A 19,554-nucleotide genomic window follows, 5' to 3' on the forward strand; every position below is an offset into this window, starting at 1 on the left:
AGTGATTTGTCTGATACAGCAATGCTGGATGCGTATGGCTAGCTGTACACTGCTTGCATGTTAAAAATATTTAAAGCTGTATTAATGATTACAGAGCTGCAGTAATTTGCATCCCTGTTACATGCCCGGAGATCAGCTTTAATATTTTTGGAAGCCACTGTCAGGTAACCTGCTTTCCACTGCAGATTATTTAAAGTGAGCATGGGACTGTCCAGACTTAACCACCCCCCCCCCCCCCAAAAAAAACCCAAAAAAACCCCCCAAAAAAACCTTATGAAACAAATAAAAACTCTAAATGAACAAGTGATGAATTTGCACTATAGCGATTCACTAAAGTACCGCTCCTTTCTCATAGCTCTGTAACTTGGCTCTGACCCCTCCGTATTCACGTGGCCCTTAATGTGGCCCAGACCCAACGGGTCAGCAGGACCACTCCTCAAACAGTTTGCAACAACGTGTCCACAAATCGAGCCTTGCCTATTTTAGTGATGTTATGTATATCCACTACTTCCATAATGTTTGCTGTAACTGTGTGCTGACACTGTTTACATATGTGTGTTATGTACAAAACCAATAAAAACTTTTGATATAAAAACTCTAAATAAAAGAAAAAAATGAGACACAATTCATAATTCTTAAGCCTTTTACTGATGTACTTCATTGTTGGGGGTAATTATTATCACTATTGTTATAATACAGGATTTATATAGCACCAACAGTTTGCACCGTGCTTTACAATATAAGGAACACATGACAATACAATTCAAGACGGTAAGGAGGGCCCTGCCCCTGAGGGCTTACAATCTAATAAATATAAAAAATTACAACCATTATAATATTTATTAACACATAAAAACACACATGTCAACACGCATTGTAAAGCATATTACAGCACACAACGATGCACATCAAGGTGTATTAAATTTCCTTGGTCAGCTTTTGGTGAAATACTCATCTTCAATCCAGAGCTATCCACAGTAATTCCTTTCCACCACTAGATAGCGTTCCTACCTCAGGATGAATCATGACCAGCATCATCCAACCCACTTCCTCTGAGCCCAGGCTGTCATGGACCCACCCCCCTAGGGCTGTGTCACCACACATCCTGGATTCAGAGCTACACTGGACGGCCCTTACATACCAATATGTGACCGCCATTCAGTGAAGCAGAAAAGAGCACCCACCACCACCGTAGGGGAAGAGGAACAACCCATGATGTCATCAGACTGGCCAGAAGACTCTTCGTAAAAAAAATGGATGCCATTTCTGGTGACCCCTGAAAATACTAGTCGGCTTGGTGTCAGGCTTCTACCATCTTGTGTTGGTACTTTGAGTCACTAACTGTAAACAATTATGCAGATGAAAACTTTAGACATTTCCCTGTCTTTCTTAATCTGTCCCTAATAACAGCCAAGCGTCTAACATTTCAGGAAGAAATGGCAGCCTCCACATTCCATTCTTGATTTGGAGCAGCTTTCTCAACCTTATTAACATGGAGGAACCTTTGAAATTACTTTCGGGCCTCAAGGAACCCCTGCCAATAATGACTATATCTACAGCTCACGTTACATTAGTGTGGTGATCAGTGGGAAGGAATCTTCATACATGGGTAGTCAGTGAGAAGAATGACTTCCTTACAGATGGCTAAGAAGATTAATGGTGTCAGTGGTGAAATATCCGAGAGGCAGGAACCCCCAGCTACCTCTACAGCCTTGGTTCTCAACTTGTAGGTCGTGACCCAAAAGCGGGTCGCGACTTCGTGTTCAGTGGGTCGCCACATTCCTTCCACTTTTCTAGGTGAGGGCCTCCTCAGCCTCACCCTAGCACAGCACTATCAGTTCTCGCGCCAAGCAGCCATTCAAAATATGCTGCCCAGTGCCAAGTGTCAGCTTGAGATGGGAAAGGATGGGGCTCTACAGGGCACGCAAGGGAGCTATACAAGCAATGCACATATGGATGGAGCCAGGCCCAGATTCCCCAGAAGGCCACCGAGACCCGGCCTCGGGGCGGCACGTAGCAGAGGGGCAGCAGCGCTGTGGAGTCCCCCGACATGTTCCGGGCGCCGGGCAGTAACTGGGGAATCCGGCCGTTCGTTTACAAGTGATTGTCGCCGCGATCACTTGTAATATGTGTGCAGTGCCCCCCCTGCCCCCGCACCTACCTCTCATCGCTGGTCTTCGGGACTCCGAAGAAGAGTGGCTGGGTTAAAACTAACCCTGCCGCTCCGTGTACACAGTGAGAGTGGAGAGCTGTGCTCTTCCCCTCTCACCTGTCACAGGAGTTCCAGCACAGTACTGTGCTGGAGCTCCTGTATTGGAGGTGACAGGGTCAATAAAGAGAACCTGTCACCTCCAATTGCTATCACACAGGGGATTGTTTTCTCCTGTGTGGTAGCAATAAAGTTAAGTGAAAAAAAAATTGATAAAAAAAAATAAGAAATAATAATTAATTTAAAAAAATAAAAAAAGTGATTAAAAAGTAAAAAATAACCCTCATAGCCTTGGTGGTCTCCGTGACGCTGACTAAAGATCCAGTTTTTACCCCGCTAAACTGTAAACCAGAAGATCTCCCCAATAAGGCTTTTAGACTCTCCCTCCATATTCTCTCTTCTGCTAAGAGAGAGATCGCACTAAACTGGCTCACGAACTCTCTTAATATCTCACATGTGATCACACACATTCATTGTATCATGGCCCAAGAAAAGCGCACGGCACAATTGGAAAACTCTATGCACAAATTCGAAGCAATCTGGTCCCCGTGGATCGATAAATTCTTTAATTCAATTGCCTCCCGGCGGCTCTGCCACATTTGAAGCCCTTCTCAATGCTCCATTGTCGACTGTCCCCTCCGTCAATAGATACGGTCCTGAACCTTCTTCTTTTCCCCTTCTCTCCTCCTTCCTTCTTCTCCGTCCTGTCAGATTTTGTCCTCCTATGTCTCCCCATGTCTTGTGTTATATGTTGTTGCTAGTATGTTAGAGCTGCACAGGTCCTGATTTCTCTGACTGCTGATAGCACTAGATGAAGCTGAGCCATATGTCATCCATCCTAAGTCACTCAATATCAGGTACCAATGTCTTAAAACAGGAGCTCTAAGTGCTGGAGTATTTCAAGGTTGGACTAGGGCCGATACCGATTTAGCTTGTATACTTTGGCCAAGGAGTCCTACTTGTTATAACGACCAAAGCTGTGTACTTCTATTACTGCTTTGAATTTCATGCACCGTATGTTGATAGTGCTTGACCTGTTTACCATAGATGTATGATTCTACTGCAACATGTATGTGTTGTATTCTTTGTTAAACTCAATAAATATTCATTTGAGAAAAAAAAAAGTAAAAAATAAGAAGAATATTGAAAATAATTATGAAAAATAAATCAACAATAAGATAGAAAATTATAAAAAAAAATAAAACAAGCTCAAAATGTAAAAAATAAATAAAGATAAAAAAGTGATAAAAAACTAAGAAAGAATAAAGAAAAAAAATTAGAACTAACCCTGCCATCCGCTTCCATTCTCCGTTGATTGGAGGGGGGGGCGTGTTGGCGGGGAGGGGGCGCATTGCGGAACCTGTCCTTGGGGCGGCAGGGAGAGCAAATCCGGCCCTGGATGGAGCTCCATCACAGCCCACACTGGACTGTGATGAGGATCCACTCCAGTTCTGGTAAGGTAGGGTAAGTGGGTGGAAATTAAAACTTTTTATTTTTTTGGACTGTGTATGTGTGTTTGAGAATGTCTGTGAGTGTTTGAGAATTTGTCTGTGGTTGTGTATGTATGTCAGTGTTTTTGAGAGCCCAATCACACTAGTACAGTGCGATAATCGCATAGTACCCTGCGATTAAAACACTGTACCACGCAATCGCACTTTCCGTGCATTCGGGTGTGGGAGGTGTGTTGCGTTGCCTTTCATTTGAATGGTACCCCAAACGCACCTCCCACCCACAGTTCATACACCCGCACTGGAACGCGCGGTATCCTAATGCCATGCGTTTTATTGCAGTGCAACTTGGGTTGTGACTTAGTTACCAAGGACAAATGTGGGTCCTGAGGTAACACAGGTTGAGAAACACTGCTCTAGAGGAACCCTTGAAATTATCTTCAGACCTCAAAGAATCTTTGCCAATAATGACTATATCTACAACTCACAGTACATTAACGTGGTGGTAAGTGGGAATGATGTTTCTTGCATTGGTAGTGAGTGAGAAGAATGAGTTCCTTACAGATAGTTAAGAAGATCTTTGGCGTCAGTGGTGACATATCTACGATGCAGAAACTGCTTTTTTCTCATGGAAACCCCAGCAAACTATGGAGGAACACTTGAATCTACCTTCAGGCTTTAGAGAATCCCTGCTAATAATGACTATCTACAGCTCACCTTAGTGTGGTGGTCAGTTGGAAGCATGCTTCTTACATCAGTTGTCAGTTAGAAGAATGACGTCCCTACAGATAGCTAAGAAGATCATTGATGTCAGTGGTGACATATCTGAGAGGCAGAAACAGCTTTCCTCTCAAGGAACCCCCAGCAACCTCTTGAGGAACCCTTGAAATCACCTTTCAGACTTTAAGGAATCTCTGCCAATAATGACTTTATCTACAGCTCACGTTACATTAGCGTGGTGGTAACTGGAAAGGATGTTTCTTGCATTGGTAGTGAGTGAGAAGAATGATTTCCTTACATATAGCTAAGAAGATGATTGGTGTCAGTGGTGACATATCTGGGGGCAGAAACTGCTTTCTCCTCAAGGAACCCTGGGCAACCTCTTGAGGAAGCCTTGAAATTACCTTCAGGCCTTAAGGAGTCCCTACCAATAATGACTATATCTACAGCTCACTATACATTAGCATGTTGGTGGTCAGTGGGAAGAATGCTTCTTACACTCAGTGAGAGAAATTACTTGATTTACAGATAGATAAGATCATCATTGGTGTCAGTGGTTACATATCCGAGACGCAGAATCTCGACTTTCTTCTCAAGGAACCCTGTCAACATCTGGATGAACCTTAAGGTTCTACGGAACTCTGGTTGAGAAAGGCTGCTGTACAGGTTCCTTGACAGATATTTAGAATCCTTGGCTCTCATTTGCACTGATTCAGTTACTGGATGTTCCTCTCTTAGTACCTTGGAAAAAGGCATTTCAGCATGGTGCAACAAGAAAAACTGACATGAAATGTCCTATCTCCAACCACAGATATTGCACAATCACCACATTTCCTCTTTATGCCTTCAGTCATTGCGCCATCGTAGTATCTGCGAACAAATATTAATAACCACGAAGAGGGTGGAGTGGTGTCAGGCAGTTATTGGTTAACCTCAGTAACACCAATTCGCACCACTGAACAGTGTGAGCAAGTTACAACATTCACCATATTTATTCCCAGAGAATGTTTTTGTACAAGTCATTCTGAATTGAGAAAGCTAGTCGGATGACCAGTGAAATGTCTTGAAGAAAAATACAGCAAGTCCAGTTGCTTTGACTTATTTTTTACAGATAGGGACTTGTGTAGTATTTGCTTGCATGTCTGCTGCTTCTCTTACCCATACAAGTCAATGGTGACGATCTGATAAGACATGGAGTTCTACAGTACCCTCTTAACCCCTTCATGACCAGTGACGTACATGACCATTTAACAGATTCCTGGCGGCTTTTGCCGCCTGGACTGTTTACATTTGTAAAGCCAACGGCCGGCTTTACAATAGAAGTGATTCTGGCGACTCAGCTGTCACCCCCGCATTTCACGGGCTCCGCTGCCCCTCCTACGGGCCCAGGACTGGCATCTCGGGTGTCGGGGGGAGGGGAAGCTGGGGAGGAGATCGCCAAACGTCCATTTACCGATCTCCTTCCCGTACTATGGGACTGGGAGTGATGCAGATTGCATCACTTCCGGTCCCGTAGCTGTCAGTGCTCAGCTCCTGGAGCCCAGCAATAAGCTTTTGAAGTGTGATCTGCACTTCAATAGCTTATTTCAAGTGCAAAGGTTATACTAGCGGTCTTTTGGACCCCCAGTATCACCTTAAAGAGTACCTGTCACCACCAATCTGCTTTCACATGGGGGTCTAGTATAATGTGGATTATAACATGTAAACAAAAAAAATGAAAAAAGGCCTCGGTCATGAAGGGGTTAAAGTAGATCTAGCCCCAATCACATACAGGGTTATTCACAAAAAGGTGAAGAGTTTGGAGAAGGCAGGAGAAGAAAACAATCTAGGCCAAAATAGCAGATTTAGAAAAATTCTCCAATTCAGCTCACGTTCCAATTCAGCGATGTTGTCCTAGATTGTTCACTTGATCCTGCCTTCTCCAAACCCTTCACCCTTTTGTAAATAAACCTTATAAACTTTAACATGTTATAATTTCAGAAATTGTTTTTTTTTTAAATCATCTTTTTAGAGCCAAGTTCCAGGAATTAAAAAAAAAAATACCCTTGCAGTGACCCCCCCCCCCTAACCAAAGCCATTTGCTGCAATATTCTCACCCAGATCTCGGTTCTTAACGAACACTGGATTGTTCAGAGGTGAAACCTCATTGGTAGTATATTCCATATTGGCTGTAAAGATAGTCCATTCCACAGCCTGTAATGGCCACTTGCCTTGACGCGTTTCCCTCTACATGAGACCTTTTTTTAAAAGCATATGGCCTGATAGGTCATACTGGGGATATTTTGAAAGAATTTAGGAAAGGGGGGCGGGGGGGGTTATGTCACGTTCGTCCTATTTTGGTTTAATTATGAAGTACAATAAAATTGTGACAATTTCTCACATATGTATGGAGAGACTTTTATGGGTTTGAGTACCACTGATACTGGAGGTCTGAACATCCTGTTTCTATTCATATTTGCAAAACAGTGGACCATTCCCACACATTTCCCTCGAATTATTATAATCATGAGTGATATTTAATTTTTAGACTCTCAGGAGTGTATACATTTTGACAATACTAATGACACCCAGTAGGATGAAGGTATTTGGCAAGAGACACAGCTGAGACCTCCTTGCCTATGTATATAACACAGTAAGCACTGGTTCTCATCGAGCTCATAAGCACTCCCACTGACAATGCCTTCACCTGCTCTGGCAGAAGGGAATAGCCATCTTTGTCCAAACTTTATCCAGGATCATCATCTATTTCATGTGCTGGAACAATCATTTAAATCCCGATCTGTGCAGTTCTTGGCTGAGTTCACAAATGTCTTACACCTTGTTACTTTTTTTTCAAAGATACAACGTTGCACTCTGAGCACTGAGGGTAGAGGAGAGCAAGGATATGCTGCTCTTGCTTGCAGGTTGGTGCCATCGTCTCGGCCCAGGCAAAGTCACTTGACTTGTAAATAGTGGCACTTTTTTGAAAATATTATACTGCTGCTGTGTATCGTCACGTCACGTCAGGAGTTTATTTATGCAGACTTGTAAAGTTACTAAAAACCAGATTAGCTTACACAGGATTTTCTTTATTTGGCTCCAATGGGCAAAAAGGGAGCACAAGGAAGGAACGTAGGAGCAGAGGGGCCATTAAGCACACCGGATATTTTAAAGTGACACTAAACTGAGAAGTTAAATCTTAAAAATGCATTCAAATACCTTTACTATTACCAAAAATGTCTCTTATTTGTGAATCACTCGGCTGTAGATCCCCAAATCATCTCCCCCACTTGGGCAAACTCACAGGTGACGTCACGGACATAGACGTCACCGGACTCCTCTCCCCTTCCCTTCGTTAGCCGACAGAGCCACTTGGGGAAGGGGGGGAGGGAGCACGGTGACGTCACCGGATATCCGACGGGACTCCCGGAAGCCGAGAGGTGTTTATTGGCAATCAAAATAATTTTAATCGATCAAAAAGTTTAACGATTAATCGAGAAATTAATCGTTAATTTCCGCAGCCCTAATTTTTGTTAATAGTTGGGGTACTTTTAAGATTTAACTCCTGAGTTTAGTGTCACTTTAAGGGCCCATTAACACCATAGATTTGTGCTAAACACGTAGGATCCATGTATTTAGCACACGCTATCACAGAGCAGATGGTATCACATGCTAGGTGTGCTAGTGTGTTGTATGGGCATTCCTTCTGTATGGCACCCCAAGAGACCTCCAGGCAAAGGTGCATCGCATTGCTACAAAATGCACAGTACCACAATAACATGTGGCGCTGTCATACAAAAAGTAGTGCATGCATTACTTTTTACACCGCACGGCAACACACGCAATTGCAGTACCGCACGTTGCAACACACACCTGCTGGAAGATCTGTATGGCATTGGGGTGCCATACAGATCAGATCCTACACATGTAGTGCAACGCTATGATGTGAATGAGCCCCAATACGCATACTTGTTATCTCTCGTCTTGTCTATTGCAACTCCCTCCTCACTAGCCGACCTCTACACAGGCTCCTCCCCCCTTCAATCAATCATGAATGCTGCTGCTAGACTCATTCAAGTAACCAACCCCCCTCTGCCAATCCCTGTACTGGCTTCCATCCCCCCCTCCCCTCTGCCAATCCCTGCACTGGCCCCCTCGCCGAATCCCTGCACTGGCTTCCATCCCCCACTCCCCTCTGCCAATCCCTGCACTGGCTTCCATCCCCCACTCCCCTCTGACAATCCCTGCACTGGCTTCCCCTCGCCCCCAAAAGGATAAAATTCAAAATATTAACAACCACTTACAAAGCCATCCACCACTCTGCCCCTGGCTATATCTCCAAGCTGGTCTCTAAATTATCACCCTAAGACCCCGTTCACACCAGGGCATGTTCATTGTGCAGATTTTCCCACGCTGAAACGCCAACATTGAAAATCCCATACATTCCTATGGGGGCCGTTCACTGGATCGCGCGTTCCAATACCTATGTCGCCTGAAATGCTCCCCGGCTACTTTTGCCGCGCTAATCAGCATGTTTTCCATATAGACTTCAATGGAAATGTGCTGATCAGTGTTTTTGACTGCGTTTCAGCGCCAAAACACGCTTCCCAAAAAACCGCTGAAACGCTTTCGCCCTGGTGTAAATGAGGCCTAACTGTCCCTTCTCCTCCTCCCCCCCCCCCCCCCCCCCAAGACCTTCTGCTCTCTAGCTCCCTCGTCTACTCCTCCCATGCTCGCCTCCAGAACTTCTCTAGTCTCTCCCATCCTCTGGAACTCCTTACCCCAACCTGTTTGCCATTAGGTGATCCCTAAAGTCTCATCTCTTCAGGGAAGCCTATCACACTTCAACCTAACCACTCAACCATCACATTCTTAAACAATTCACCCCCACATAGCTCCCTCCTCATGTATCACTTCTCCCTCCCTTTTAGATTGTAAGCCTTCAGGGGCAGGGCCCTCCTTACCATCTTGTCTTGAATTGTATTGTGATAGCAATGCCTTCCTTACATTGTAAAGCGCTGCGCAAACTGTTGGTGCTATATAAATCTTGTTTTATAATAATAATAATAATACAGAACTACCACAACCATAGAACTACAATGACCGACGACGACGAAGTATGAAATAATCCGCAGACACAATTATTGTTACTGTTGTATTTTCATAACAGACAAAAGATTGCAATGACTGAGAAACACAAAAACGATGATGTGGTCAGCGACATGAAGACCAAATTCAGCAAATTAACCAAAAGTAAAGAAATAACTTATTCACTAAATTAAACATTTCTATACACGTGTATTTATGTACAAATGTATCCATAAAAACAGATTCACAGAACAAAAACAAAACTGTAGTTTTTAAAAGAATGAGGTCCGGGGGGGGAAAAGTATTTTCAATAATCCCTTCATGTCATCTAAGAGTGAAAATATATATTTATATACTCCATTGCATACTGTACTGGATGTCTTCTAAAAACAAAAAAGTCATCTTTATTAAACTCTCTTTGGTGCAAATCCTTATACCTCAAAATACCATCAGGTCAGACAATAAACAGCGCAACCAATCAGAATTCACTTGATGTCAGACCAGTACAAACATGGATTCTGATTGGTTACCATTTTGGACTTTAGTACTTTGCCCTTCATACAGTTTTACTGGTCCTGAAAAGATATTTTACTGAAAAATAACAAAACCAAAAAAGTACAAAAAAACACTGTATTTTATCTTTTTCATCAAGATTACCCAACACAGATCCTGGAATAAATCAAAGAGTACCTGTCACCTATACAGCCACATAGGTTAATCTATATGACATGTTCCCACTTACTGGACCATGACAGGACCATGAGATGTAAAATACACCAAGGGGGGGGGGCGATGAGAGAGTTTATAATTACATTTATAAATATGAAAAGGTTTCAGTAGCTTATCAATAATAAATATGTGTAATATGAAAATGGTGAAGCAGAGTGGAGGATGACTGCCGCTTGCCGTTTACAAATTGAACCTGTCAGGTCTACAGAGGGTGAAAACTAATAAAACAGGTAAAGCCAGTTATAAAATGTCCATGTTGCGGCCCATTTAAGACACTGGAGCAGCACTGACCGGCAACCAACCAGCTTCTCTCTTTCATTTTCAAAACTTAACTGAACAAACTGAAGAGAGAAGCTGATTGGTTGCCCAAAGCAACTGCTCCAGTTCTGATAAATCCCCTCCATTGAGAGGAATTTATCAAAAACTGGAGCAGATTTACACTGCAGCCAATCAGCTTCTCTGTCTCATTTTCACATCTTACCTGAGCAAACTGAGGAGAGGAGCTGATTGGTTACCATGGGCAACTGCTCCAGATTCGATAAATTCCCCCCACTGTGTTAAAAGGAAGCTGGATCATTTTCTACTTTTAACAAGAGAAGCAAGAAGCGAAAATGGGCTTGATGCTGTCCCCCCCGTGTTGTGGTACACTGCAGCATAGGTATGCTATGTACTACTGTAGTTGTGCGTTAGGTTGTTTTTCTACACAAATGCCACAACACACCAAGGATAACACATTACTATTAGGAATGTGCTTCGGGTTGACCAGGAGTTCATAATCTGGTCAGTTCACCTGCCCATTAAAATCCTATCTGTGTCAGGGTTGGGCATCTCCGGCCATTGTGGAACTACAAGTCCCATGAAGCATTGCCAGACTGACAGTTACAAGCATTACTCACAGTGTTAGAGGTTCGTTGGGATTTGTAGTTATAACACAGCTGGAGTTGCCCATCTCTGATTTGTGCCCTAGCAACCAATGATGCTGCATGGCGTCATTGGGTGACTGGTGCGTGAACCACAATGCTAGGACGCTGGTGGTCGCACCATAACAGCCAATGACGCTATGGGTCTGCCAGCGTCTTAGCAACCAATGACGCTGTGTGAATCAGCCACTAGTATCCTTAGCAACAGATCAGGCTGAGCGGCCTGCACAGCATCATTGACTGCCAAGACTGCTATTGGCTGTTATGGTGCACCTGCCTGCGTGCTAGCAACCAATGACGCCATTCGGCCCAATGGCTACTGTCCTAGCAACCAGTGACGCTGTTCAACCACAAAGCATCATTGGTTGCTGGGACAAAGGTGGCCCTGAGCTCCAGTCACTTGGGATTCATACAAGATTTCTGCAAACATCCAAGCAAACTGATCCCAGTCCAGTGAGCTAGCTACGGTAGTAGTTACCATGCGTAGGGAAGCCTTTCATCACAGACAAGGCCTCACATTCTGGGCACTAAACTCTTAGCAGACTCAAACGGAGTACATCATGAAAAATGTAAAGGCCAAGGTTAGGTTCAGTGAAAAGGGAATTTCACAACATCCGAAGATCCAGAGATATGGATGGAAAAACTTCAAATGTCCAATTAGCCTGTAAAAGTTGCTCACAGATCCACACGCCCCCAGAGCCTCCATATTGGTGAGAACACTTTCTCCCAATATACAGGCTTGGACAGGACCATGGACAACTTTTACAGGAAATAGACACGATTTGCATACAACATCAGCTGCACATATAGGTGGATCTGCTAATCCTTTTCCTGTTAAAGTTTCCCATGACTCCTCCCCCTTCCACTCCTGGAGCTTCCCTATTGGTGACAAACACTTCCTCCCAGTAGGAAGGCTTCAGGACAACTTTTACAGGAAATGGACAAGGTTTGCGTCAAACTTCTGCTGTACATATGGGTGGATCTGCTGATTTGTTTTCATTGGGGTAACCTTTGATTATGCAGTTTGGTGACCGCTTTAGTGTAATACATCAATCTGACGTCAATCTGTAAATCCTCAGTTTTCTATTCTACTTGCAATCGAATGCGAGGTGGAACTCTGATACAATTTTGGAAGTAGACCAGATTGAGAGCGTCCATGGATTTGGGTGCAGTCCCGCCTGAATATAAGGGGATTAGCGAGTCTCTGTAAATGATGAGCGGCTTTCAGTAGGAGTGTCTGGAGTGACATACACGCAGTGGAGGATTGGAGAATTGTTGGAGTCGGATCTTCATAGGATTTGGACTACTACAATATTTGCATGTTGTTAAAATGAGCTTTGCCATGGAGCATTACCAGATGATGTGATTTTCAGCAGAGCATCACAATACGTTTTTTTCAGCTGGGGCCGTTTTATATCACGGTGGAATTTATATACGCACTGTGTTTATTTTTGTTATTTGTATATTTTTAAATACATATACGATATATAATCTAGTTGTGGGCATTTGTTTCGCTTTAGTACTTGTAGCCTATTTAACTCATATTAGGCATGAGATCATTTATTTATATCTACAATTTTGCACTAACATACACATTAAAGGCTGAGTTCACCTTTTGCCAAAATTAAAGAAATGCATATTTAATAATATTTAAAACAAAATACGCTTTACACTGTCATTTTTGCATTCAAGCTTTGGAAGCATTGCAACGGTGATCACTCGATCAGGGCTGCAGAGTTCAGGTTTCAGCACATTCTCATACTGGCAGAGCTCAGTTTCAGTTAGGAGGGATGGGGAAGGACGGCTGGACGGGTATAAGGATAGCTCTACTGCATCTAACCAGGCAGGGGACGGCTGGACGCCGTATGAGGTGACCTCAAACAGCATCCAGCCGTCCTCTCTCTGGTTAGATGTGGTAGAGCTATCCTTATTCCCATCCAGCCGTCCTTCCCCATCCCTCCTATTTGAAACTATACCTCATTATGGAGCTCTGCCTGTATGAGAATGTGCTGAAGCCTGAACTCTGCAGCCCTGATCGAGTGATCACCGTTGCAATGCTTCCCAGGCTTGAATGCAAAAATGAAAGCAATTCTTTTTTTTTTTATAATTATTAAATATGCATGTCTTTAATTTTTGCAAAAGGTGAACTCAGCCTTTAAGTGTATTGATCTAGCAGTTCCTGTACAAGTGTGCAGCAGCTTCTAGTTGCCCCACTATGACGGAGGGCCTGCCACTCTGATCGGACAAAGCTCTGCTACTCCTTGGTGGTACTTCCTCCCCCTGCTTTCCTATTGGCTCATCACTATGATCAGCCTTACTAAAAAATAAAAATGTTTGGGAGGCAGGCATGGACACTACCAGGATTATCAATGCAGACATTTTACTAAAAATCTGAATATGCCGGCATTTGGGCACAGTAGGGACACTGAAGCTGCTGTAGGCACCTCTAGGTGTTCCTCATCACCATTTAATTTTTTTGGGTTGATGGCCGAGTTGTAAATTCCAGTTTGCATCAGGGAATTGTGAGCAAAGTTTGGATGAACTGATGTCAGATTGAGGCATCTAGCAGATATGTCATAAAACGGGAAGCACGGGGTTCTGATTCTATTACTGCAGAAAGACGCAATTCTGAAAACAGCCCTTCTAGCAGACAGGTCCCCTTTAAAGTGTCTGTCCACCCAAACGAATATTTTAGCTGCAGACAGACACTGGAGGGTTGCATCATCCGCTGGCTTTTTCCATCTCTGCAGGGTTCTCTTTACCAGATTTCCCGCTCTGCCTCCTCCGGGTTCATGATTACTCAATCTACACCACGCCTTCAGCTTAAATCTCCATGAGCAAGGAGGATAACATCGCCTTGTGATGCTTGCATCAGGATAGTGGATAGGAGAAGTACAGAGTTCTCACAATTCCCGCTCGGGAGAGACGCATGATGCTAGAGTGGGATTCAGCCCACTGGCATCTACCCAGACATGGTAAATAGCCTTCACTGACTCAGCAAAGCACGTGAGGAGTGGGCCAAAAGGCTGAATTTCTAGCTGAAGTGAGCATTGGCTCAATAGAGATCCTGTGGTTTTAAAGGGGTCCAGGGATACTATGGAAAAAAACAGAACATGCAGGAACCTGGCTGCGAGGTCTACCCAGGCATCAGAGGACTGACCAATAGATGATCAGTCCACTTTAAAACATTGGATGTTAACATTACATCCCAACTGAACTGTTAGTTTAAAAAGGAACATTTAAATAATTAAAAAAAAAGTATATAGATAGATTGATTGATTATATATATATATATATATAATCAATCAATCAGACAGACTCTCAATAGCAGAAGAGGCATGTTATGTCTTTTACAATAAAAACAGAAGTACCTGCCTGTTTGGAATCATATTTAAAATGCATGGGCAGCCCTGTAGATAGTCTCTGCATGCAAACAAGATCCTGTTCCCCAAAAAAAGATGTCGGCACCTGCGAGGGAGCCATGGTAGGTGCGTTTATTTCCACTTTAAGTGGGTTGTGGAGTAAGGGTTCATTTTCATACAAGCCCATGTACATTTAGCTACTGAATGTCCAGTAGAAGTAGAATATATTTGTTTAAACATCACACGTATACTTCATTTTCTGATAGGACACCACCTTTGCCATTCTCCCTCAGAATTCACAAAAAACTGAATTCTATAGGTCATTAAGAGAGCTACAGGTTATCCTTACAAAAATATAGTTTAACTGAAAATTACAAAGTCACCATCAAATGTCACTTTTATGGTCACCGTGAACAAAAAAAAAAAAACAAAAAAAAAATGGATTCACGACACATCACTATCTGCACCCACATGTGTGCGACAAGGGTTACAGAAAGCAGAAGCCTCATTCAGTCAGCTTTGTACAATACATCTTCTACTTTTGTAGTGTATGATACAAAATTTAAGGTGGATTAAGGTCAGTGCAATCTAGGTTTTGTTCAACGTACGGTTGCCTAAACGGACTACATTAAAAAAAAGGCAAAGTTTAAAGCAGACCTGTCATTTTGTAGCAGACACAATGTCGCAAAGGCGCAGGATAGCTAGTTCTTTTAGCCTTCATGAACCTTCACCTTTTGGGCATATGACATATGTAGGGTACGAATGTGAAATGTGTAAATGACCATACTTCGATGCCTGCTTTAATGTATCTGCACAGCTCAGTCCAATTTCCTGTTGTCCGAATAGCAGCCTTAAAATGTTTCTACGGAACAAGAAACAGCCAGCATAATTCCCTGGAATACATCGACTTCCCCTTCCTGTGATAGACAGGAAGACAGATGAACACATGGCTTGTCTGCTACCTTGATTAACAAGCTCTGCACTGCAACGTTTGAGAGCAAGGTTAAACTTAAAGCCGGCTATGTAAACTCTGTATAACAACTTGTATACGGTAATAGGATTGATAGGTTTACCGTTATGCAGCCCTGAAAGCACAGAGGGATGATGGGACATGTTATACTTCACAATACTGCAGAACTCAACAATTTTTAAACAATTCAGCTGAAAAAGGGCTGTGTGTATTATCAGGAGAAGAGAAGCAACTGGGAATCTGCAGATAGTTTGCAAAACATATGTAGATCTGAGCAACGAGGACAATGACATATCTAGGTAAATGAGGTATGAATAGCAGATATGTAACAGGTAGAACTAAGAACATGAAATAACAAAAAACTAGGCCTTAAAATAAAATGGAGTTTGAACTTTTCCTTTTAAAATATACTAAAACCTTTACAGTACTAAGAAGTACATGGCCTAACCCCCTGACCTTTCCTTAAAGGCATTAGATCTGTTACAAAGTGACAGGTGCACTTTACCAAAGGACTTGGTCACATTACTTACAGGCATTATATAGGTGCTAGGGCTAATATATAAAGTCCAGGAGGCTGGGAACCTATAGAAGAGCTTTCTGTTGGTAAGTCTGTTGTTGATCTTGGCTGGCTGCAGGTGGGGATAGCGCTCCAGGGGGTAGTGTGTAATGTGGGACCTGGGACATACTGGTACCAGTCTGATAAATAGTGAGATCTCCAGCGACAGGGTTCGCGCTATAACCAGCAGCTGGGTTGATGTATGTGCTTGCTGTACTGGAACCGACCACTGTGGCTCTATAAAGCAAGCAGAGGAGAACATAGGTCAGGAAACAGCATTATTCCACTGACAAATCAGATCGCAAGACATTCAGAGCATAAACTGGACAAATTACAAGGGACATATCACAAACTTGCTCAAGACAAAATGGCATATAAACATATTAGCATCAGCAGACGTTATATTTAGTGAAAACTACATGTTAAAGCGATTTGTAGGTCCAGAAATTTAGGCAACTGAAGTTATATGTAAATCTTGACTTTCTGTAAAAGTCAAGCTTGGGCCCGTCCCCTCTCAAGAGTTCCCCTTGGTCCTTTAAGGGAAAGCCCCATAAGAAAAAAAAAAAAGTAGGTTGTATGAGAGATCCAAAAAGGAGCAGCAAAGTCTCTTTAAGGGGTATGGTGGTAGTCAGCTTCTCCTACTAAAGCTGGACTTAGCTCCAACCCATTCTGCATAAGAAGCCTCCCTACTGGTCACAGATACCACCTGCCATTGCTGCCGTCCTATTTAGAATGCAAGTTGTCTGTTGGTCCAATATCTTACAGATCACTTGCTGCATGCTTGATCTGGGTCAGATACAACGGCAGCATACCTGTGGATTTCATTTAGTATGATTGTTTAAATGTTTATTTATTAGTGTTCTTGTTTAGACCAAATGGACTCAAGTACATGTTCTGCTAGTGGTACAGAAAACAAAAGTCTAAATTCTAACCAGTAACCTTCACTACTTCAGTTTCACAATTTCAACTTCAAGCATGTGTAAAGGATGTGAAAATGGAGAAACGCTATTCCTTCCTTGCACTGCCCTCTATTGCTTGTGCATGGTAATACAATTGTGTAAATTTCATGTGAAGGGAGGAAGCCTATAACCAATCAAACCAGCCTAAAAAAAAACAAAAAACTTGGAATCCCAGCCAATCTCATCCCATATAGGTTCGTGTTGCTCAATTGTATCCACTGCTAAGCAACAATGTAGCCAAGTAACCCCTGCTAATAGGTTACTCCTAATATTCAGTACTAGTACTCCCCGAATAGCCAGAGATTAAATCCTATCTCCGGGGGAAAACACAAACCACCCCCTTGCAGGGGTGCTGCCCCACACTGCAAGGGTTAAATGCTGATTTAAAGGATTTGGTTTCTTTCTTTTGCTTTTACTTACCTGATCCTACTTCCCCAGCAGTTGGTGCTCACCTCTTTACCTTATGCTCCAGGCTTGTGGACTGTCCCTTGCCGTCCTCATGTATAATGCAGGGCTAGGGGCATCAGTGGGCCTCTGGAGCATAGGGGAGGAAAGGCTGCAGGCGCTGATCTTGTAGCCTGAAAGAAGCCTGCGGAAGCTGGGAATAGGTACGTTTAAGTCTTTTCCTGCTACTATAGACTTAAACGAACATTAAACCCTTGCATTGCTTGGGCAGTCGAACTGCAAAAGGTAGTTTTTGGTTTCTCAACCATTTTTAAAGTGGGAAGCCGGTTTTTATTATTTTACTTACCTAGGCTTCTAGTTGGTAAGGGGATTTCCATGGTCTACTGCTCTGCCACTGCTGCTGCCAAATTCTCTCCACACCAAAGTCTGTAATAGAATTTCCGGCTGTGTGACAGGAAGCATTCCACAGCATTTCCTGTTGTTTACATGCCCCCCCCCTGTAGTTCTCCAGGCTACAAGAGTGACATAAGAATGATCCTGTGTGTGGTGTTATGTTCTGAGTTTACCACCTAGAAACACCCATTGACACCCACATTACATTACTCTTCGCTCTAGTCCCGTTCCGACACTGTTCTTCCTTCTGGAGGGGGCTACTTTTGTTCCCCATGGTCCGTGTGTGTTATGAAGTAGCCACCGCTCCAAGCTCACTCCTGCGATGGGCTACAATCTTATGTTTCGTTTATTGATTTGTATTGAGATTATAGTCTATCACAGGAGTGAGCTTGGAGCGGCGACTACTTTACAACACACACAGGGACCATGGGGAACAAAAGTTGCCCCCCTCCAGAAGGAAGGACAGTGTCAGCACCAATTCAGAGATGATTTGAGGATCTACAGCCGAGTGATACACAAATAAGATACATTTTTGTTAATATTTAAGGCACTCGAATGTATTTTTAAGATTTAACGCCTGAGTTTAGTGTCACTTTAAAGTGTCCCTGTAGTGATTTCCATGGCAATAAAGTGGTGTCTGACATGTTTGTATCTTCCAGTGCACTTCCAAAGTCTTTACACAATTACAGACTTTAACTTGGCTTTTGGTTTCTTGCATTGCCCTCTCCAGATCCTCACTATTGGCTTATTACTATGGTAAATAGCCTTCACTGACTCAGCAAAGCAAGTGAGGCGTTGGCACAATAGAGATCCTGTGGTTTAAGGGGGTTCGGGGATACACTGGAAGAAAACAGAACATGCATGCACATGGTTGCCATGTGTTACAAAGGATGCCACTATCATCAGAAGCCACAAGGTGCCCCACATTTACATCCCAGAACCCTCAGAGCCATGACATGCTCAGCAAGCCGCTTCAGACTGATGTGACTCAGGAGGCTCTGGTATGTCCCTCCCCTTATTCGTTGGAGTACTTTTCCACTGAAACTTTCAAAATCAATAATTTAGAACTGTAATGCCATCTCCCAAACCACCATATTGGTCTATAGGGATGAGCTCAGGTCAGAGCCCGGAAGGAAGTGGTCAGTGCCGGTCCAATCAGTTGTACATTCATTAACCAAATATGGTAATGTGGCCATATAAGGTCAATACAATCACAAGCAACCCGCCCCTTTGTTTACATACAGTTGAGGGGTGAGGAACGTCACAGCTGATTGGCCCTGCACTGACAGCTTCCTTCTGGATCGGACAAACAAGTTCGGACTGAACTGGAGCTCATCCCTATTGGTCCATCACTGTGATGGGTGGCATCTTTGGTCAACAGGAAGGTGTGGGAGGAGGCAGGTCAGTTGGATACTGCTAGAAAGTGACAGAATTGATAGAGTTTAACATTTCAGATATTGATGAAAAGCGAGCATTGTAACAAGCGTTTGCAGCTTTACTATTTCCTTAGACATATTTAAGAGCTTCCCAACTTATCCAATCTCTGTTTCAAGCAGTTTCATCCAATTTTTTTAAAAAGAGATCATGTCAGTGTTCAACGTTGATATGCGTCTTTGAGGTCTGCTCTCTTTTCAAGTGTTGTTGATGATTCTATAAAGATGATTAAAAAAAAATAAAAAATAGGCCAAAGAACCAAATTTGTAATTTGGACAGCTCACGAGGACGCCTTCCAGTAAGACAGATTTTGTGTCTAAACACCTTATCTATTGGTTATCTGGAGGAAGGAATAAACACTTTCCTATGGATTCTCTCCCCC

At 43.1% G+C, this 19,554-nt stretch overlaps 1 protein-coding gene and 1 long non-coding RNA gene across 2 annotated transcripts in view; both read right to left on the minus strand.

Moving 5' to 3' along the window:
- Positions 1-3,695: 3,695 nt before the first annotated feature.
- Positions 3,696-10,212, minus strand: LOC108793450. The gene is made up of 3 exons (XR_001941643.1): positions 10,064-10,212; positions 7,182-7,187; positions 3,696-3,711 (listed from the first exon to the last, which is right to left on the minus strand). It is a non-coding gene; the product is annotated as an uncharacterized LOC108793450 (long non-coding RNA).
- Positions 10,213-15,826: 5,614 nt separating this feature from the next.
- Positions 15,827-19,554, minus strand: part of STAM (signal transducing adaptor molecule) — a 40,334-nt gene continuing 36,606 nt past the window's right edge. Inside the window, exon 13 of the mRNA XM_018564086.1 lies at positions 15,827-16,218. Coding sequence (XP_018419588.1) covers positions 16,008-16,218 — 211 coding nt within the window. The 3' untranslated portion in view covers positions 15,827-16,007. The remainder of the gene's footprint in view (positions 16,219-19,554) is intronic.

The sequence above is a fragment of the Nanorana parkeri genome, unplaced genomic scaffold (assembly GCF_000935625.1).
Source record: "Nanorana parkeri isolate BGI_ZX_2015 unplaced genomic scaffold, ASM93562v1 scaffold23, whole genome shotgun sequence".
NCBI classification, from domain to species: domain Eukaryota; kingdom Metazoa; phylum Chordata; class Amphibia; order Anura; family Dicroglossidae; genus Nanorana; species Nanorana parkeri.